General features: G+C 37.5%; 2 protein-coding genes across 2 annotated transcripts in view; both read right to left on the bottom strand.

Moving 5' to 3' along the window:
* Nucleotides 1-24,026, bottom strand: part of LOC131397312 (zinc finger protein 208-like) — a 649,542-nt gene that overhangs the window by 367,891 nt on the left and 257,625 nt on the right.
* LOC131397334 (vomeronasal type-1 receptor 4-like) lies at nt 14,723-15,637 on the bottom strand. Its single transcript, XM_058530131.1, has one exon. The coding sequence runs from the start codon at nt 15,635-15,637 to the stop codon at nt 14,723-14,725; it is 915 nt and encodes a 304-aa protein (XP_058386114.1).

The following is a 24,026-nucleotide window of genomic DNA, read 5'->3' as shown; positions in this document are numbered from 1 at the left end:
TCTTCTGTATCCTAAAATAGCTAATCTTAGGAAACAGGTAGTTTATGGGATAAATTAAAGATTAGCACTTCATGAATTAAGAGATGTCTCAATTTAATTTGCTACCACACTCACTTTTGCTTTTAATTTTTAATAGGTCTCTGCTTTCTTACCTGTAGAAAGAGATAGTGTTCTAGTCATTATCGGTAGAGTACAAAACCAATGGTATGAAGGTATTTTCGAAAAACTTTAAAAATCAGTCATTTGCATTTGGTCTATCCACTTGATTGTTATCTGTAAACAAATAACGTTGAAAAGATTTGGAATATTACTGTGTTCCAAACAATGGACACGTTTTGCCAAATAGGTTGGCAAGGGGGTCATTCTAGAAAAAGAAAATTTAAAACTAGGCATGAGATTTTAGTTGCAAAAACTTTTTAAAATAACTATGTAAGATCAAATAAAACCGTTTTCCTTCTTTTCTTTATTGCTCATTATTAATAAAATAGAATATACCAAAAGTAAAAAAAAAAAAAAAACAACTAAAAATAGAAATATCATATGATCTAGCTATTCCACGACTGGTTATTTATCCAAAGATTATGAAATCAACGGTTTAAAAAGATTTATGTACCCTATGCGCATCACAACATTATTCACGATAGCCAAGTCCTGGAAACAATCCAAATGCCCATTAAGGGATGAATGGATAAAGAAGAGGTGGCATACATACATAATGGAATACTACTCAGCCATAAAAAAGACAGAATCCTGCCATGTGCGGCAACATGGATGGACCTTGAGGGTATTATGCTAAGTGAACTAAGTCAGACAGAGAAAGATAAATACCATATGATTTCACTCATATGTGGGAGCTAAACAAACAAAAACATAGATAAAGAGAACAGATTTGTGGTTACCAGAAGGGAAAAGGGTTGGGGGAGGCAAAGGGGACAAAGGGAGTATGGCGATGGATAAAACTAGAGTATTGGTGCTGAATGCAATGCGGTCTATACAGAAGGTAAAATGCAATCGTGGACACCCGAAATTGACACAGTTATAAGCCAATATGACTTCAATAAAATATTTTATTATGCAAATTCATGAGTCTCATCTCACACCTCAGGAGTCATAATACTGAATGTGGAGCCCCAGAATCTGTTTTTAATGGGATCCTCAAGTGATTTGTATAAACGTGAATGACTGATGATCAACGTTTACCCATGTTATGTGCAGCCAGGACTTCCCAGTGTGATCCCCTCTATGGTTTTTAGAACTACCATCTCCTGTGTCCAACCCTCAAAGATGCTGTCAATTAGTCTTTGCTAGGGCCCAGCATCAATTATGTCTTAGTGAAATGTCCCCAGTTGTTCTACTCTGACGCCAGGGTGAAACACCGTGAGGACCCCAGGGACATTTCTGAGGACTGAGTACAGGGTCTAGTCCCTGGGGAAGCCTTCATGTGGAGGGCTGCTTTGCTTAAGTTTTGGTAGAGCATGCTCATTTTATCTCACACAGTCAAATATGTACCTGAATTAGTAGGTGTCTCCAGGAGGCAAGGACATGCAAAGATAGGAGAAAAGAAACTCACATTTTGGCATCCCCATAGGAACGTCATATGTGCACAGGTTTTCCCAGGCCTCAAAAAGCAATGAAGTACAGCGAGATCATGCAGGCCCTCACTGGCCGTGGGGAGGCCTTCAGCCCTCACTGTGTATATGATGGAAGATCACTGGAGCAGAAGAGGAACCTTGGAGGATGTAAGAGCATGATAAGAGTAAAGCATGAGATGTCTCTCTGAGACATCAAGAGAAATAAACTTAGGCTTCTCAAAATCATTTCTGTTGAAGCAGAGATTTCCAAAACAAATTGTGAGGTCTGACTTCCTCCTTGACATTTGCAGCTCTCACCTGTGTCATCAGCTTCATTCATTCTCACCTAGCTGGGTGCATGACTACTGCCTCCTGTCTCTTCATGTCCCAGGGTTTTATCCTTTACTCCAGAAAGGAGACTTGGTCCTGCTTAGAGACAGCAATACCTGTTTATTAGAAAGAGAAACATGAGTCTTTCTGAGGATCTCCAATTTCCAACCTAACATTGTGCTTAATAGATAAGAGAAGACATTATGGAAGTTTATAGAAAATTATGTCCCAAACACTGTTTCCTGACGGCCACTTTACAATACATAGGAAACGTCTTCAATTTGTAGATCCTTAACTACACTTCCAAGTACTATTAAATCAAAAATGAAGGGTGGAATTTGAGTTTAAGATGTAGGCAACAAGATTTTATGCCATTGAATCTCTATAATTCTCTGTAATCTAGAGGGAAGAATGCAGATGACCTCACAAAAGGGTAAAGTTAAGGTCATATGTAACATCATGAAGATTTTCTTCTTCCACCAACAAACTCCAATACTTTTCATTGAAGGAGAGATCAGAAACTTCGTCAAGCAAAGAAGAAATTCCCGAAAAGCATTCTACAAATAAAAGAAACTAAACCCCAAGGGTTGGATTATGAATTCTGGAAGGAAGTTATCCTCACCCAAGGAGACCGGTTTCCTGTAGTTCTCTAACATCACGTCCCTGTACAATTCCCATTGAATGTGGTCCAGGCATTCTCACTCCTGAGAGAATTCTATGGCCACATCCCTGAAGGTCAACAGTCCCTGAAATGAAAAACGCACACACATTTACCAAGTGACTTTGGGCAGAGTTCATAGCTTGACCCAATATGAAATGAGAGATTAAAGGCATCTGATTCTGACTTAGGGGAGTGACCTGAAATATGCAATGAATAGTTTTTAACAAAGTAATATTCTATAATATGATCTCTAACCCTGAGGAAAGAGGATGACATATGATCTACAAAACCACAGTAGAGACCTGTGGTAGATAAATTATAAAATTAAGGCATCAACACAGGCATATTCATCTTTGAGGCTGTATTGATATGAGGCAGGATAAGTGGTGATTTTTTCTCACAGTGATGGCGAGTTAGAAATGTACTTATGTTTTAACTGTCTCTCAAAGAACTGGAGATGTGTTAATTTGCAGATTCTGATTCAGGAGTTCTGGGGTCTGGCATGGGTTTCCACATTTTTAATAATCTCATTTTTAACATTTGATGGTAAAGCCTCTGGCACAAGGGCCACACACTGGAATAGCAAAGAGGTAGAATAAGAAGGGAAGAATCCATGTTGACTTTGAGCTGAAAGCGTTGTGGAAATTACAGGTTCTAACAGCACAGTAAGTGTGGCAACAGCAATCCTTTTTGAAAATGTACAATGTACTAGATATCGTTCTGATAGTATGTTACGTACTATCACCTGAACCACATAAATAATATGAGAACAATAATATTATTTTTCCTCTTTTTGGAGAATGTATTGTCAAACATCCAGTAAACGGCAGAGCCTGGGTTTTACTAAAAGTTAATCTGAACTAGAATTTATCTAAAAAGAACACAGACCAATACACAGAGACAACCCTAATGTGTGTATATAGCAGCTTCTGTAATTGAGAAGAATAATAGAAACAAGAAGGAAACAAGAAAGAATGGACCAAACAATGTTAACATGTTATGCACAAGGGCATGCATACAAACGGGAACTATGGACACACTAAAAGTGACAGAGAAGAAAATTTTCAATGAAATCAAGATTATTGTCAATTGTGTAAATCCTTTAAAAGTGTGTATTTTTTAAATGCACTAGGGAGATGGAGACATGACGACATTGGTCAGAGCTATTGTTTCTGAGTCTTATTTCTTTCAAAATGTATCATTTGTGTTGAGCTATATTTTAGAAATTTAACACATTTGAACACAAATTAATATGATTCTTATAAATTTCTTTGAAAATATAAAGAATTTATAAGAAGAGAATGTCTATGTGTTATGAGAGGTTTGGGGGATTCGACTGGAGACGTAAAATAAACTTTCCACTCCAAACAAATGGACTTAAGGTATATTTTATTATATAGAGGATAGTAAAGGCGATTGTCTGCAAACAGATCTGAATAGGTCAAATATTAACAGGGAAAAACATCAGCTCGACTGGTAGGGAAAACAACCACGTGGACTGAAGAGAAATGACACAAATAAACCAGAAAGAGAAACACCAAGTTGACCGAAAAGAGAATACATCACATCAATTACTTCACAATAAATCAATTACTCACAACAAATCAATTACTCACAACATCCACGCCCCACTGCCGGGAGAGTCTTGTCAATCGACGCGGCTGGGCAGGGATCACACGTCCTGGGCAAGGCGTCCCTTCCACAGGTGGTACTCGCACCAGGCCCGTTTCCAGCAGTTTTTATAACATCAGTAATTTCCAGAGTAAGCAGTTACAGAGTTTCGCAGAGCAAGCATTTTGTGTTCCCATGCACAAATGGTTATCAGTGGCATACGTGCACTGAGCCCTCTGGCTATTGTCCCAGCCCAGTATTTGTGTACGTGCATTGTTCTCTCTGGTTATCATCACAGCCCAGCACAGATGGCCAGTCCGTCCCTTGCTACGATGCCCAATGAGCCTTGAAATGTTACAACTTGCAACTCTCTCTGTGGGAAAAAGGCCAGTTCCCACCACACAGAAAGTAGCTTTATATATCTTTGTGTGTTGGTTGCTATAGGTCAATGGAATGGCCAAACATGGCTGTACTTATGTCAAGACACCATGACATGAGTGTGAAAGGAAATGGAATCTTACAGAACTGAGGCCCAAGTGATTGAAAACTCTCCTGCAAAAGCCAGAGTCTTCACTAAACAAAGCGGAGAACATTGTTTTTCCAAAGCAAACTGCAAACAAGAGAAACTAAGAAGAAAAAGGAGTTTCCAGATTAAATGTGATGGTTTGTGCACATCTCTTCATAAATCCCTCCAAGATCCTTATTAATGGAAAAGGGAAAAATGTTAACTGTATAAGGCAGAAATCCGGCAGAGAGCGCCAGAACCAAGTGAAAATCAGGTGTAATGGGACAAACTGATATCAGGAGACTGAAGCACACAAGACACATATTACTGCTATAATATTATTAGCAAAAATAAATAAGGAAATCATAATCTAAAGCTAAGAATGAAAAAACATCACTTTTCCTGCAAATTTCAATACACATACATGTCCCATGCTATGTAGCTCTAATGGTGCATGTAAATAGTAAGTCATTCTTACCAATATACTGAGCAAGTTTCTTCTAGTTACTTTTCTTTTTAAGAACTTGGAGTTTTTCTGGGCCACTAATGCCACCGTATTTCAAAGAGCATTTTGTTAATACTGTTCTACAGAGCTGATGTTACATCATTATGAAACCTAAAAGCTACATTTTCCCCTCCTTCACTGATACCTGACCATCAGAACCCATCCCAGTAGGGATTTGGGTTGTCAGCACGTTCCCTTGTTGATCTGTCACAAAGCGAATAATTTCATTAGCTGAACATCATGAATTCATGGTGAGAGTTCTTCATGTTGTATAGGGAGTTTAGATGCAAAGAAAGGAGAAACCATTCTCACACATAGGGGAGAAGTATTCTGAAGAGTTGACACTGACTATCATAAGAATAAAAGGAAAGAATAATTAGTTGGAAACAATAGTACTGGGCAGAAACAGCATAATTAGGGAACTAAAGGTTTGCAGGTTCTAAATCCAGGGCATTTCAGGAGGAAAAGTGGACACAGCCTCTGTCCTGGGACAGGACATTTACCTGAGAACCTGCCAATTTGTCCTCTTCCTCCTCCTGCTCCGGGCTGTTTTCTCAGGTGATATTATGTTGAGGAATCATATCTGAATCTTGAGAATCTGCCTTCAAAGGGTGAGCACAGCCCCTTCATCTGCTACCACCACACTCACAGGCGGAAGGACCTGGAAATGCTGAAAAGTACCCCACTTCCCATCGTTTGTCGCAGGAGAGATTCAAGGATAATGAGCTCCTACACGGAGACCAAACTGTGAGATTTTGCATCTTGTCTTCACGTGCTCTTCTCCTCAAACTGACATCCAAAAATTTGTCTACAGATGGGGAATATTGGCTGCACTGACCTGCGCTTCTAAATCCACATAGATCACACCCTGTTACCTTCCCTTGAACATAATCCTGGACTCAACCCTCACCATATACCTGGATGCCCTCCTGCTTAACCCTGGCCTCACCTTAGAATCACCTTGGTCACTTAATTTAAACAATACTGATGCTCCCATCCAAACACTGCGGGGGAGGCGACAGGTGATGTTATTTCGTAAAACTCCACATGTGATCCTAATGGAAAACCATAGTGGAACCCGTAAGGTAAGCGTTTCTTGAGTTTTTAAGTGCATACAGATCCCTTGGGGATCAGGACCCACTCTAAGAAGTTATGAGTCTGCAGGTTTGCAGTGGGGCTCAAGAAATGGCATCATGAACAAGTTCCCTGTTGGTCCTGATGTTGCTCCCATGGATGACTTTTCAGTAGCACTGAGCTGGAGATATCAAACAGCACACCCGAGACCTCTGAGTTCTTTGAGAGGTTGGGGCAGGAATCTACAAAAGCGCAGTCTGCTTGGCCTGATTCTTAGGGGCTGAGCCCTTCCTGGAATGGGTGTGGCCATGTCATTACCTAGTGCAAATGCCTGGGCTGTAGAAGGGGTGGTGGGAATACGTGGCGGCATCTACACTGTGTGAGGGGTCTGCCCTGAGAATTTTTCTGAAAGCTACCCTGAGTCCTCAGCCCCTTTTGCCCCCTCCGTTCCCAGGGGCCACGTGGATTCACTGGACAATCTGTCATGTGACTCCCTGTCCCAGTTTTTGTTTGAAATTAACCAAAAGCAGCAATGGAAGATGGATTAACAGTTTGGGGTAGGAATTGATAGAAACCCTTGAAAATGATACAGTAAATGCATATTTAATACACAAAGAAATTCATGATCTATGTTAGGTAATATAGATTATAACTGAATTAACAGATCACATTTTTTTCCTCTGTTGCTTGTCTGTGTATATTTCCGTGTTTTATAAGTTTTGGTGCCACACTTTGTTCTCCAGCCCTTTAGGTATGATATTTACTCAAATCTTTAAAGTGCACTGCCTCAGGTAAATCTTAAAGAAAAAATCACACAATTTTTCAAATATTTTTTCAGAGCACTGAATCTTTTAAAACATCTCAAATACGTGTTTCTTGCTACACATAGTGTAATTTTTTACATACTGTATTTTAGAATAGTTTTAGGTTTTCAGCAAAAATGATAGCAAGATACAGAGATTTCCCATATACTCCCTGCTCGCACACATGCACAGCCTCCCCCCATTATCAATATCCCCCACCAGAGTGGTCCATTTGCTGCCAGTGATGAATCTACACTAATACATCCCAAATACTCAAAGTCCATAGTTTACCTCATACTTCACTCTTATGTATGTACATTCTACAGGTTTGAACAAATGGATAATGACATGTATCCATCATTATAGTATCATATAGATTATTTTCATTGTCCTGAAAATCCCCTAGGCTCAGGCTATTCATCCCCCCTCCTCCACCAACCCTGGCAACCACAGACCTTTTACTGTCTTATACATGTGCCTTTACCAGAATATTATACAGCTGGAATCCTACATTATGTAGCCTTCTCAGATTGGCTTCTTTCACTTGGTAATATGCATTTAAGGATCCTCCATGTCTTTTCATGGCTTGATGGCTTACCCATTTTAGTGCTGAATAGTATTCCATTCCCAGAATAAACCGAGGAGTATTGCTCCATTCATCTACTGAAGAACACACTGGATGCTTTCAAGTTTTGGCAAATATGAATAAAGTTGCTATAAATGTACAGGCACAGGTTTTGTATGGACATAAGTGTTCAACTACTTTCAATGAATACCAAGGAGCACAATTGCTGGACTGTACGGTAAAAGTATGGTTAATGTTGTAGAAACTGCCGATCTGTCTTCCAAAGCAGCTTTATTATTTTGCCTTTGTACTAGCAATGAATGGGAATTCCTGTTGCTCCACATCCACTACAGCATTTTTATTGTCAGTGTTTCAGATTTTGGCCATTCTAAGAGACATGTAGTAGTATATCATTGTATTTTTAATTTGCACTCCACTGATGACATATGATGTGGGTCATCTTTCCATATGCTCAGTTGTGAAGTGTCTATCTTCTTTGGTGTGGTGTCCATTGTGTGTTGGCCCATGTTTTATCAGGTTGTTTTCTTATTTTTTTCTTTCTACCCAATCTGCATTTATTTTATTTATTTTTCTAGTCTTTGTATAGCACGGACTTCCTGTATAATATTGGAAAGGAATAGGGAAAGGGGACATACTTGCCTTGGACCTGAACTGAGTGGGAAAACTTCAAGTTTCTTACTGTTAACTACGATGTGAGCTGTAAATTTTGGGGGGGAGGGGTTTCTTCATCATCTTCAGGAAGCTCCTCTCTAGTCCTGGTTTACTGAGAATTTTTATCAAGAATGAGTTTTGGATTTATCAAAAGCTTCTTTTGCATCTACTGACGTGATTATAAGATTTTTATTCTTTAGGCTGTTGTGGCGTGTACAACGAATTGATTTTTGAGTGTTAAACCAGCCTTGCATACCTGGGATAAATACTGCTTGGTCATGGTGTACAATTCTTTTAAAACATTGTTGAATTTAATTTGCTAATGTTTTGTTGAGGATTTTTGCATGTATGTTCCTGTGAGATGTTGGTCTGTAGGTTTTTTTATTAGTAATGTTTTTGTCTTGTCTGGGTTTGGATATTGTGTTTTTAGTGTCAGATATTTATTAGGGGAAATTCTCAGTCATTATTGTTTCCAATATTTTCCATTCCTTTCTCTCTTTATTCTTCTTCTCATGTATCCACTACACATATGTCACACCCTTATTAGTTGTCCCACAATCCCTTGGATATTCTGTTCTGTTGTTATTTTTATAGCCCAATCTCTCTTTATTTTTTAGCTTTAGAGGTTTCTATTCATATGTCTTCCAACTTAGAGATATTTTTCGATAGTCATGTCCAGTCTACTAATAAGCCCATCAATCACATTCAATCACATTCCTCGTTCTGTTACTTTTTTTTTTTTAGCTCTAGCATTTCTTTTTGGTTCTTTACTAATGTTTCCATCTCTCTTCTTACATTGCCCATATGTTCTTGCCCTCCCTTTACTTTATCCCTTAGAGGCTTTAGCATATTAATCATACTTGTTTTACATTCCTAGATAAGATTTTCCAAATTTTTCAGTTTTGCTGCCCTTTTGATTACTAATTCCATGTTCACACTGTTTCCCTCTTCTTCTGTTTTACTATAAGCATTCCAGTGAAATCAGGCTGCTCCTTCAACACTTTCCTTAGATGTTTCCTCAGCCAAAGATCCAACATCACTGCTCACTAGGTGTGACCTGCACAAAACACTATGACCCAAACACAATTCAGCAAAGCTCTCTGCCACATGGTTATAATGATCACCTTTTCTCAAGTTTCCAGTAACATATTTCTCATTTCTGTCTCAGAACGCATCTGAAAGGGCTTTAGAGTCCATATCTCTACCCCATTCTGTCCATGAAAACTTAAGTATTCTCTAAGAAGTTTGAGGTTCTCTCTACAGCTCTGTCCTTTTCCTTCTGACCTCTCACCAGCAACGCCTTTAATAGTCCTTTCATAGTGATGCAGGACTTTCCAGCATGAACTTCCAAACTCTTTCAGAGACTATTCGTGGTGCAGTTCTAATAGCACTTCCACATTTTGATGGATCTTTACAAGTGCACCGGATGTCCCAGTATCAATTTTTGCCTTAGTTTTTTGGGGGGCTGCTAAAGCAAACTACCAGAGACTGGGTAGTTTATAAACAAGAGAGATTTGTTTTCTCATAGTGACTGAGGCTGAGAAGTCCAAGATAAGACACCAGCAGATTGTGTCTGGTGAAAGCCCACTTTCTGGTTCCCCGGCAGAGGCTTCTGGCTGTGTATTCAAGTGATGGAGTGGACAAAGGAGCTTACCAGGGATACGTTCATGAGGGCACTATTTCAGTTTATGAGGTCTCTGCCCTCATGACCTAATCACCTCCCAAAAGTCCCACCTCCTAAGTCATCAATATGGGAGTTAGCTTTCAACATATGAAAATTGGAGGGACAGAGATATTCACACCATAGCAGGGACCAAAGAGAACATTAACTTTGCTTTACTGCTGGAAGTTTTGAGCATGTAAATTTGCTCACATAGTCTCAACAAACTTTAACTGGTAAGCAGAACTCTTAATTATGTCATGATTTATCAGCTACTTTTACTGGCAGACATGTGATAACACTTCTTAAGTAGGAATACTAAGACGGGGCCTTCTGCATTGACAACAATCAGAACATCATCTACATGATGAACACTTTGGACGTCAAAGATGGAGGCACTCAGGCTAAATCCTTGTGCACCCATGCTGGCAGATGTCAGGGTAGTTGGGCTCACTATCACCTCACTACCTGCAGTTCTCCCTAGTGGGGGGTTACTCCCTCTAAAACTTATAAGGTGAGGAAACACATCATGTAACACTTAAATTCTTACTGAAGATTCTGAAGGAGCAAAAACAGCAGGATGTAAAAGTTCATCCAAAGGGTTCTATCTCCATAGTTATGGTACCTTCCTTTCCCCATGTATATATACCCCAAACCTTATTTATCCCTTCAATATGGGTTCTATTTTGCAAGGGAACACCAAGGATTTCAACATCTGAAGGAGTCAGGTGCCCTAGTAATACTACACCATATCCTGGCAAGTATGTAGGAGAATTCAAGGGGCTATGGGATGATACTGTGAGGAGCTGCTTAGCATAACAGTGATAATTCATTCTCTTTTGCCTCTTCATCCTAAGATTTCTGCTGCCTTTTTTTGTAGCTATCAGCATTTAGAGAGTGACTAGGATCAGGGGCTTCTCTCTTTCTGCCCATGAATGCAACCATGCCTCATCCTGTAGACTTTGGTGTTTCCACACTCCCCTGTACCTTGTGTTCCCTCTGTCCATGGCATCACATAGAACAGGAGAGTGACATGTGCACATGTATACCACATGCTATAATTGTTTCAGTTCTTCCCTTTCACTAAATTTCCAAGAATATTTTGGCTTTTTATTTAATGTTACTGAAGTCAGTGGAGAAGCAGAGGGAGGGATCAGGACACATCAAGAAAGAGAGTGACTGCACACAAAATACCAGTGAGGTCCACTTCTGTTTCATTCCAAGCAGCTTATTGGCTATTTGCAGCTGAAATAATGACACCAAACATTACATTGCTTTTGTAGTACTATGGGATTGGTAAAGATTTCAGGAAGCAGGAAGAATTGGAGAGAACAACTATGAGACATGAAGGAAAAGTCAGATCCGTGGATGAGGTGATGATAACCTCAGTGAATCAGTCAGAGGTAGAAGCAAATGAAAAGATAGCTGAATACAACATTTTCAGAATAAGTTTAATTTTTTTAGCCGTAATGGAAAGATTTAATTGCTCACTATAACACAACAAATTGGTTTGGTATAGCTTCTTAACCTAAAATTTAAAGCTAAATAATATAAACCTATTGAAGAAAACAAAACAGAACTTATCTATGCTTTATAATAGAAATATAATTCTGTCACAGAACAAAAGACTAACTATAAAGAGGAAAATGACAAATTAGATATATTAATTTAAAAACTAATCATCATTGGAAGACACAGATGACGAGACAGAGAGAGAAAACCTCATATCAAGCATGTATAAAGAACTCCTACAAATGAGTAAGAGATAAACACAGTGGCAAAAATGGGAAAAATATACCAAAAGACACTTCAAGAAAGAGGTTACTCAATGATAATTAAATATCTCAAAAGATGCTTAACTTCTGTAGTAATCAATGAAATGCAACAAAACCAACACCTGGAATTATCACGCACCAACCAGAAAGCTAAAATACAAATGACAGGAATTATCAAGTGTTGGCAAGAATGTGAATAAACCATAAATCTCTTTTGTCGCTGGTAAGTATGAAAAGTCAAACAAACATTTTGAAAAGTGTCTGGAAGTATTTAATAAAGTTGAATAGATGCAACTTTATGACCCAACAATCCCACTGCTACTTATATACGGAACATTAATTCACAAATGTATCCTCAAAAGGCAATTTCTAGAACTCATATACCAGCACCATTCCTAATAGACACAAACCGAAAACCACTCACACGCCCATACACAGTGGCACAATTAAATAGTTAAATATTTACACAATAGAATGCTACACAAAAATGGCAATGCAGGATTCACAACATTCTTGCAACAATATTCAATAATATTCATGCAACAATATAGATATATTCACAAACAACATAAGAAATAAAAACACATACTGTTAATCCATTTATATAAAATAAAAAGCAGAAACAATTGATCTGTGTTGTTAGGTGTCAGAACAGTGGTTACCCCTAGGGGTAGTGATTGGGAGGGTGAACCAGGGGGCTGAGTGTTAATAGTTTTCTGTTTCTTTATCTAGGAGCTACGTGCAGAAGTGTATTCAGATTCCAAAGTTTCTGAAATTTGCTGTGTGCTTATGACCTATGCACACGTCCATAGTTGTTTTTTAATAAATACAAATAATAATAATAATAATAGGCCTAGGAAGGTAAATAGCTTAGTGTTGTAATATCCATGTATGTTCAAGGTGGAAGTGGAAAGTATTAAATAACGTGAAATTGTGATTACCTTTAAAAAGTCACCTGAAATTGGAAGTTACTAAAACTAAGAGGTACTTATTACATAATCCTCAAAGATAAGATATAAAAAGGAGAATTAGGGCTGGCCCCGTGGCTTAGCGATTAAGTGCGCGTGCTCCGCTGCTGGCGACCCGGGTTCGGATCCCGGGCGCGCACAGACGCACTGCCTCTCCGGCCATGCTGAGGCCGCATCCCACATACAGAAACTAGAACGATGTGCAGGTATGACATACAACAATCTGCTGGGGCTTTGGGGGGAAAAATAAATAAATAAAATCTTTAAAAAGGAGAATTATTTTTCAAAATTAATATCAAAGAGTTAAGAAGGGAAAATAAGAAAATACACTATTTTTAACAAAAAGCACACAATATGATGGCAAATCTAAACCTAAATAACTCAGTCATGATATTTAACATAAATAGACTAATTGCTCCTTGTAAAGTCAAAATGTTTTCTTTTTCATGATATGCAATTAGGTGTTTTCCTCATGACAAATAGATAAACTACAAAAATTAAATTAGAAAACTGAAAATACGTTCTATGTAATTTTTAACAATGAAATAATTAGCATATGATGCCCATCTTAATGTACAGTTTATGCTTAAAACACTTTGTCATTATTATAATCAATATTATTTTCTAACTTCTTAAACATTACTGCAATACTATTAATTGAAAGGAAATAATTTGAATGATTATATATGCATATATGTGCATATATACATGCATCTATATACACATTCAATATACAGATGTTTTTCTATATACGTATGTACACACATACATATAAATTCTATATACATATGTACACACACATATAAATATATACACACAATAATGTATGTGTGCGTATATGTACATATTTTTTCCTATGCTTATTTGTGGCCTAATATATGCGATATGTTTAAGTGCTAATGTGATCTAAAAACGTATGTTTCCCTATTTAACACCACCAGGTTCAATATATACCCTTTAGTTCATATTAACTCTATTGTTTTTCAAAATGTAGAATCCTCAAAACTTGGCATCAGCTTCACAATGTAAATGCTGGGAGAACTACGCGAAAATATTTCCTAAAATTTAGGAATATCACTTTTGCTCATTTTGTAAACTTCCCATAAAAAAATGAATTTATGACTTTTCTCCTCAAAACATGTATGCCTCCACTCTTCCAAGTTTAATGGAAATCCCCACCATGAACTTATTTCCCCACATTAGAGATGTGAGATTTTCATCCCAAACACTCTCTCTTACCAAAATGCCCAAATAGAGATAAAACTACTTTTTATGTATCTCAAATTCCATGCAATGTTTCCCCAGACATTGTGTATGTTTTTAAACATCAATACCCAACTCCGGTCTTTTAAAAATCAATAAAAACATACTTTTGTTCTCTCTTTCACTTATTCTGGTTCTAAATGTCCGTTTCCAAATGAAAATATTTTAAGCGTGCTAATGTCACTTCATAACAGGATATTTCAAATGACTACAATCTCTCCAAAGATGAAATGTAAAGAACACATACTAGGAGTCCAAAACTCTATTCTCTGAATCTGAAATGATCCTTCACCTTAACTCCACACTGTTCATTAGTCTGTGGGAAAATTTCTTTTTTCTTGAATGACCATCTCACATGCTGTTTTATTTCATGCAGGTTTTCCTACAGTTGCAAGTCTAGTTTATTTCTGGATAAATGTGTTATTTCAGATTGATTGTTACAAACTCAAAGACTTGTCAGTAATCCCCACATTGTTTCAGAAACTCCTGTTTAATACTGCCTAGATTCTGAAACTCTCATAGAAGCTTTAATAAAGTCTTATTTACATAGGTATTTATATGACAGTTACACAATAATTCACTTATAGTTGCATAATGATTTATTGCTTATTTTGGACCATAAACCCAACTTGTCTTGTTTACCACTCTCTTTTAAATGATTGCCTAATAATTGTACTTAGGACTCAGAAAGGGGATGAATAAATAAACAACTAAACAATATGCAAATGTAATTTACATATTTCTCATAAGATAAAGAAATTATCTAATCCTTATCCAGGAGAGGAAAAATTTGGATACTCTGCGGTCATGGCTCATGAGAATGTAGGGGCTTACAGTTGGGAAACACAGAGTAATTGGTCCAATGAAGATCACCAGCCACCGGCTGGGATGACTAGAAAGAGCCAAATAAATGTTAAAGATGGAAGAGAGAGTGCACAAAGACACAAAAGTGCTCACCAAGACAAGGATGCTTTGGGTGGCTCTGGATTCGGCAGAGGATCTAGGAGAGATATTGGTCCTATGAATGTGTTGGATCTGGTGCTTGTGCCTGTGCAGGAGGAGAAGCATAAAGCCACTGGTCCAGACCATGAGCCCCAAACATGCAACATCGGGGAGTAATAACAATCCTGCATTTAGTAATGCTGTGATTCTGTCATAAATTACAATAGAACATAATCCCAAATCTTTTTTCTTTGTGATCTTTATGTTGCTCCAATTACCAGTCACATAAAAAGTAAAAAGGATATTTGTCAGCAGTTGTAGGATCCAGCAGAGGAAAATAGATGACCCAATGTACTTTGGAGCTTTCACTTTGAGGTCTGCCCACCTGGAGTTCCTGGGGCTGATAGTGATGGCCTGGAAGACACTCAAAAGGCAGGTGTTGCCAATGGACACACCCCTGGCCACTCTGTGAGTATAGTAAACAAGTTGGCATCCAATATTATTGAGAAAATGTTTCCACCCAAATGCTACCACTGTAATTGGGATTCCTGAAGAGAGCAGGACCAAGGTGTTCGCTACCAGCAGATGTTCCACAATCAAATCTGTGAACCGTACCCTGTATCCAGTGAAGTGAAGGAAGAGATGATGGTAAAGAAGAGAGACATTCCCCAGGATTCCGACTATAGTCTCTGATAAGAAGACCATTGCTATTGTGAAATCTCTGGTGACCATCCTGTCAGGTCTCTGTGGAGGACATTTGCCTTCTGAGCCAGAGTTTCCTGCATGGGAATATGAGGCATGGGCTACACTTATCATATCAACTGAAATACAATATTATCCACTCACGATTAGTTCCCAGTGCGAAAAAAAAAAAGATGCAATGTTTTTCTTTTACTAAGAACTTCCAAAGATTGAATGCATGATTTTTTTTTAAAAGCATGTATAATGAATTACTCCCTCCTACGAAGGCTAGACATGTACTGGGTCATTTCTTTATTTTTCCCTAACCTGTGGGTCAGGAACTACTATTATTTTCATTCCAAAGAACAAAACAACTTTGATACAGGGAGTTTAAGTGTTTAACTAAATTCACACCCTAGTTACAGGCAGGATGGGACATAAACTTGCCTGGGATGATAACACCAAGCACATTTAATCACTGTGATCTACTGACAAATCTATCTACCTGTGTACTTCCAATAGTCTAGATACTTATTTAGCTGTTTTCAGAAGTTGTCCTTATGGGTATTTAGTTTATTATTTAATTCAGGTGTCACAAGTTTCCATTCATGTGCAAAGATTTATTTCATAGGCCAATATCAATTATGCATTGAGCTCTTAACTAAATGTAGATGCTTTCCTTGCAATACAACAGACACCTGTCACATGACCGAGTTGGATTTAATAAATACAAGTTGGGATCAATATTAGCATGGCAAGACAAGACTCATTTGCTTCTGCACCAGGAACCAAGTATAATACTACCTATCACAAAATTGTTAATCTTATAGCATGCCATAAATTATTGCATATGAATCACTAATATGTGATAAAATTGTGTTGTGTAGGAAATAAACTTTAATAATTTCAGGTCACATACTCATCAATTTATTAATACACGTGTAAAGTCAAACTATTACCAAGGAAGGGAGATTTGTCTTGTATTTTTCCGTCGGTTATGACAAAAGGAATCTCTAATGTGTGAAACCTTTTACATTCTACTAAATAGGAATAATAGATTTTAAAGTGATAGTAGAGTATTTTTAAATCAGAGAAAATATCACAAGATACATTTGAGCAAGGCAGCTGCTATCTGAAACTCATTATTATATATTTATGTTTTCCTTAAGTACTAATTTCCTTTCTTCAAGAGGGAAAATTGTCTCATCAAAATTAACAGACCACAGATGTTTTCAGTGGAACAATTACTGTCTCCATTAAGCACTTCATACACCCAGAGTTAGAAAAAAATTTATATTCCAGCAATTTCCATTTGTACACACTTTTTCTGCGCAGCACTAAATGATTGCCGTAGATTCCTCCTATTCTTTATTGTAAGCAGGTGTCATCAGCACACCTGCAGTAATTCTGAAAACGTAGTCTGTGATTCCAGCCTATTAGGCTGAAGAGCAGATTGATTTCAGAACTACAGCTCTTAAGTATATTAAAAGTCAGGATTCAATATCACTGAGATTCAACAGCAAGAATCAACATCATTGTTGATTACACTAAATTACTTTAGGACTCATTAGGGATTGTTATACGATCCTACTAGCTCCATTAATGCCACATAATTATTCCTCTCTCCTGTGTGGCTTTGGCACTAGACCAGACACAAACTCCAACAAATCCCTTTTCTGACGTGATCACCTACCCAGACTCCCGATAATGCTCCTTCCTGCAGACTCTTCCTCTCAGACTGAAATAGAAAATTGTCACCTGATTCCTTTCTGCTGCCAGGACAGTGGGCCTGGTGTGATGGTCATGACAGCCAGGATCTGGACTGGAGGGAGGCAGCCAGACCACTAGATATGTGTTTGCGATTCTGTGACCTCACCTCCCTTTAGAATTGCAATTATCTTTTCAACTGTAACTGCAATGAGAGGACAGCCTTGGGGGAACCGAGGATATTTGTGGAAAGCCTTTTCCTAGTGTTTAATTAGCAACAACAATTACAACCTAGTAGTTATTTCCAAAGAGACCATTGCAGTGTTTTGAGAGGATCTTTCTTTTACTTGATCCATAAAGGCAGACAGGGTGCACACGGAGGCCCCAGGAAATACTGAGTCAGACGGGAGGGACGTGCAATGAAGCTCATGTGTCTTGCTGAATTCTCTGCAACCCTGAGAAGTTTCTCTACCCAACGTGTGTTCTTTCCCAAACTTCAGACTACTGAGTGTCAGCATCATTTACTTACGAGCAGACAAGGAGAACAAAAGCACCTGACAAGGATTTTCAAAGCCATACAAGTGAAAGGAAGAACATGATGCCAAAAACTTACATTTTAGATTATTCCATTTATTTGTACAACTCAATGCCAATTAATGTGGAAGTCTAGGTGATAAAGAAGTTTTCTAGGAAAAGATACCGATATTGACCCTCTCCCTAGTGGTTATAGAAAGCCTAAGTTGATCCATGTCCATAGAAAGATAGCAATTCATAAGTGTCTCTCCCAAGAGAAAGCACCAGACCCGGAAGTTTGAACAGATTCTGCAAATCCATGTAACTGTTACCCCAGTCAATGCTGCTTATTCAGCTCACGGACGCTGATGCTTACCAGCAGCTGTTGCACTTTTTTTCTACAGAATTTTCCACAAAATTTATTGCTTTTGTAAATAAATAAGACATATGAGTTTAAATTAATCCTTTGACTTTTTATAAATACAAATCTACATTTCATCTGGGTTTACTATTCAAACCCTACCAATTTCCAATTCAGAGTTTAGAGCCGTATGTTTGACATCCCCTGCATCTACTGGCTCCACACACACACACACACACACACACACACACACACACACACACAGGCATTAATTTACATTCACTTAATCTTGTCATATTGTCAGAATAACTGAGATTGCTGTTGCCTGATAAGCAAAGAGGCTTAAGAATGATACGAGGGCTTGGGTCATATTAGTACATTTCTGAGAGTCATGGCAGTGGAATCTCTACCCTGTGATATGCAGGAATTTTTCAGCAGCATTGAGGACCAGATGCTTTGGGGACATAGAGATTTTTGTACTTTCTAGAGCCTAGAGCAGTGACACTGAGGATGGAGAAAATGTGTTTGATGAAGGCAACTTGAGAACATAGGTTTAAAAAAATACTAGTGAGACAATAGATGTAGGAGATGAAGAAATGTGGGAAAGCTGTTTAGACAGGAAGGATGAGCCATGAGCCATGGGGTGTGGGCAAAAACAATCTCAATCACCCAGAAGCTGAAAGCAAAAAAAAAAAAAAAACCCTCTGAGACAGCCAACATGCACATGACTTCCCTCAATTTCTGATCTTACCCCACTAACAAAACAGGTTATGTGTCTTTGGCTCAGTTAAATGGGGTGGGAAATGTGGAGGCACCCTGGGTCAGTCAGGAGCAGGGTGTATTTCCGCCTCAAGCCTAGCCCATCCAGGACTCAGAACAGAAATCCACATTTTCTTTCTAGGCCCATGCAGTCTTTATATGTAGCCTGTGAGGAGTGAAAAAGGATTTGTCGGTTGTGGACACAGTACAGTGGAGTCAGGGAGCAGGTTAGGCTCACACATCAACACAGGGATAACTGAAATTATACGCAAGTTCTAATGAATCCCAGACTGTAAATGTTAGCTTGTATTTAACTAAGAAATAAGAGAACCATACTTACAAAAAACCTGTTGTGTTTTTTTTTTTTTCTTACAGTTATGGTGAGTGGGACACAGCCCAGGACTCTTAATGTGACTCAGTGGCTCTGTCACCAAGGACCCAAGTTTCTTCTCATTTCAAAATATATTTCAAAACTAGAATAATAAAAACAGTGTGGTGGTGTGCTTTCTTAAAAAAATATATATATATAGACCAATGGTACAGACTAGAGAGCCCAGAAATAAACTCATACATTTATGGCCAACTGATGTTTGACAAAAGTTGCTAAAAATACATAACTGCAAAAGGATATCCTCTTTGATACGTGGTGTCCTGAAAACTGAATATCCATATGCAGAAGAATAAAATTCAACCCGTATCTCACAATACATAGAAAAGTCAACTCCAAATGGATTAAATGCTTAATCTTAAGATCTGAAACACTAAAACTCCTATAAGAAACCATAGGGGGAAAGCATTGCGACATAGGGATTACAAATTATTTAATTGATATGACACCAAAAAACACTAGCAACAAAAGCAAAAATAGACAAGTGGGACGGCAGAAAGTTAAAAAGTTTCTGAACAGCAAGGAAAGAGTCAACAGAATGAAAGGCACACTATAAAATAGAAAAAAATATTTGCAAACCGTAGGTCATACATGAGGTTAATTTCCAAAGTATATAGGGAACTCAGGACAACTCACCTGCAAAAGCAAGCTCAAAAATTGGGCAAATCAATAAGTTAGATATTTCTCCAAAGATGCATACAAATGGCCAATGGGTTCATGAGAACGTACTCAACATCACTAGTCATAAATGAAATGTAAATCAAAAGCATACCAAAACATCACCTCACACCTGTCAGTATGGCTATTACAAAAACAAAAAAGATAACACATGCTGCGAGGATGCAGAGGAAAGGGAACACCTGTACACAGTTGGCGAAAATGTAAAATGGTGCAGCCACAATGGAAAACAGTATGGAGGCTCCTAAAAATAGAACTACAATATGATCCAGCAATCAATTTCACTTCTGAATACATAACCAAATGAATTGAAATTAGGATCTCAAAGAGATATCTGTACTCTCATATTTATGGCAGCATCACGAACAATAGTTAAGATATGGAAGCAATTAAAATATCAATTGACAGGTAAATGGTCAAAGAAAATGTGAGATATATATATATCTCACATGTATATTTCATATATATGTATATAAACAATGAAATATTATTAATCCCAAAGAGATAAGGAAATTCTGCCATTTGCAACAACATGGATAAAACTCAAGGACATTATACTAAGCGAAATAAGCCAGGCATATAACACAAATGATACTCCTATAGGATGTGTAAAACAGTCAAACTCATAGAATCAGAAAATGGAATGGTTGTTGTCAGGTTCTGGGAGGAGGGCCAACCAGGGATATCAGTCAAAGAGTACAAAGTTTCAGTTACACAAGATAAATAAGTCCTATGTATCTACATATCTTTGTAGTACCAACACTGTACAGCTAGTGCCTATAGTTAAAAATACTGTATTTTATACTTAAAATATTACTAAGAGAGTAGAACTTATATCAAGTGTTTTTGACAAAAAATAATAGTAATAAATAAGAGGGTGGAAGGAAACTTTTGGAGGTGATGGATAGGTTAATGGCATAGATTGGTGCCAGTGGTGATGATTTCATAAGTGCATACTTATCTCCACATTCATCAATTTGTATACAGTAAATATGTACAACAGTTTATACATCAAAAAATGAAATAAAAATCAATCAGGACCCTGAAAGAAAGGAGAGTGAGTAATTAGGAGACTGGGCAGGATGTGGAGGAAGGACAGAAGCCAAGGGGTCCCTGGGGACAAATTGTGCAAAAAAGACCTCGGATCCAGCAAATTAGGCATGAGGAGCTTCTGTACAGAGAGGTCCCCTAATGCCACCAACTATGATCGAACATTGCAAAGTTAAAAGTTAACAGTCAGTAGCTTGGCTGTGTTATGATTCAGAATGGTTTTTATTTATTAGAAGGTGTGTTCCTTATTTCATCCAAATTCGGAGATGATGTGCCTACAGGAACATTTTTCACTAGTAGCATCAATATAGGATCTGATGCATGGACCAAATTCCTAAGAAGATAGTCACCACCCACCTGGAGGACTATGCTAATTTTCACCACAGTGAGTGTTCCTAAAGGAGTGGGAAGAAAAGAAGAGGAAGGTTTAGGGATGTTCTGCACAAGAATGTCTGAGGTGCTGTGACTTCCAGTCTCTGATCTAACCCAGGAAAGGGTGGGGGCTCCTTTACCTCAAGTCGGGAAGGGAGAGAGTAGGGATCCAGGTACAGAGTTGAATATGCATCCTCTGCATTTTTTCGAGATATATATACATATATATATATATGTATATATATATAAATTTTTGGAGAAAGTTTACCCTATAATGCAATGAACACTCCATACAAGAGAGATTGCCCTGTAATGCAATGAACACTCCATACAGGCCTTTCTTTGTTGATATAAATTTTTCATTTCAAACTGTAAATGGTTAGGATATATTTACAATTACATTTTTGCAACAATCCTTTAGATTCAAATTTTAATTTTCATCTCAAATGAGGTCACAGAATTTCCAGAACTCTTTTAAAAGAGAGAAAGAGAGAGAATATTACCCACCCTGGAATAGGACACCATGTGAAGAGGAACCTGACTGTAGAGTTTTGGGAAGTAACTGTAGTCCCAGGATTGACTAGGACAGATAAAGTGTGACTCTTCCAAGTCCCAGAGGTGGATCCTACTGAAGAGAAGCCTCACGGATATGGGTTTTAGATCATGTGCAACTTGCCCAGGATTTATTTGGTAGCAGTTTTTCTCTCTTCTCTCATAAGGTCTGCCCATCATCTCCTGAGAGCTCGGTGACCCAGTAACTCCATCTCCCCTGCATCCCTCCAGCCTTGAGGGTGGGAGCAGCTTCCACGTGGGGCTCATCCCGCTGTTGCCACAACATTCCCTCTAAATGGTACTATTCGCACTCAGGGAAGTTTATTTGTCTTCACTGAACCTTGACTGACAGAAAGGTAGATAAAATATGTATTACATAATAATATCTTTAATGATTATCCATAAAATATCTGTTAAAGAAGGGTGTATTTACTTTATTGTCGATAATGAAAATTTTTCAGTTTCTCTGCCATTTGATTTGATTGCATATATAGATAATTATACAACAGGTTTTATTTACGTAAGTACCTCAATAGAGGTATACATTACATGAAGGTATACATTACATTCACACTGGTTAGATGTTCAGTTCTACGAGTTACGACAACTGTGTACAGTCATGTAATCACCACCACATTCTAGAAATCAAGATTTTCCATCACCCCAAATGTTTTTTATTCTTGCTTCTCTGAAATCAATACCTCAATACCCTCTCGCAACTCACACCCCAAGAAACTCTAATCTTATTTCTGTCTCTATATATTTATGTTTCTCAGAGTGTTGTATAAATGAAATCATATAGTATATAACTTTCTAAAACTGGTTCCTTTTACACAGCAGAATGCCTTATATATTCATTCATGTTGGTTGCGTATCTCAATAGGTTGTTTCTCCTTATTGCTGAGTGGGATTCCGTGGTATGGAGGTACCACTGTTTGTCTATCTGTCCATCAATCATTAGACATTTATGTACTTTCCAGCTTTGAAGAAAACTGTATATTACAATAAACACTCCATAGAAGTCATTCTTTGGTGATATATTTTTTTAATTTTAAATTGTAAATTTAATTATACTTTCTGCAATAATTTATTCTTTAGAGCAAAATTTTTATTCCATTTCAAATGTGGCCACAACATTTTTCAAAAGTCTTTATAAAGTACTAAAAACATTTAAGGACCAGTAGTATATCATTAAACCCCAAAATTGTCTCAAGAGAAAAAGTTGTAGTTTTAAACATTTGCCAAGGCCAGAGAATAGAGACTCTAAGAAGTAGTCCCATGTAACCTTCCTGGATAATCCCATTCACTGTAGGTGAAAAGTATAATTTGAACATATCTTTTCGAGGACATGATTCAAATTACAACAGTGATGAAGTGCAGTTTATATATCGAATACAAGAGTGATTTAATATTAGACAATCCATTAATGGAATTTATCACATTTACAGATATAAAACAAAATCAGGAGATCATGTTCATAGATACAAAAGCAGCTATTGGCAGAACTTACCATGTGTTAAATTAAAACACTCAAAACTAGGAATTGATGGATCTTTCCTAAGTTGACAAAACAAAGTCTTCATCCTGACCATGAGGATGAACTAGGAAGATGCCCACTGAGGGCAGGAATAAAACTAAAACATACACAATCACTGTCATATTTATTTACTATGGCATTGAAGGCTTAGCCAAGGAAATTGGCATAAGATTTGAAAAAAATATGTAAAAGTCTTGGGGAAAACATAATTATACATCTGGAAACACAAAGGATTGAAAGAAAAATCCATTACAAAAACTAATTCCGTAAATTAATACAATGTATTATTGATATACACAAAGCAGGTGCCTACATATATACAAAAAATAATAATCATTAGAACTTGAGATTGAAGATGCAATCATAAAGGAATAATATAAAATAAGTGAAAATACACTGTCTAGGAATAAATCTAATAAAAGATGTAAGATATATATAAGAAAAATGGTGGAAATTTTCTGAAATATATTCAAGTAGACACAATGGAAAATCACAGCATGTTCTTGGGTAGATAAACTCAGTA

This window comes from Diceros bicornis, chromosome 34 (genome assembly GCF_020826845.1).
Source record: "Diceros bicornis minor isolate mBicDic1 chromosome 34, mDicBic1.mat.cur, whole genome shotgun sequence".
NCBI lineage: Eukaryota > Metazoa > Chordata > Mammalia > Perissodactyla > Rhinocerotidae > Diceros > Diceros bicornis.
The sequence above is the reverse complement of the archived record's forward strand: the minus strand, read 5'-3'. Positions and strand labels throughout refer to the sequence as shown.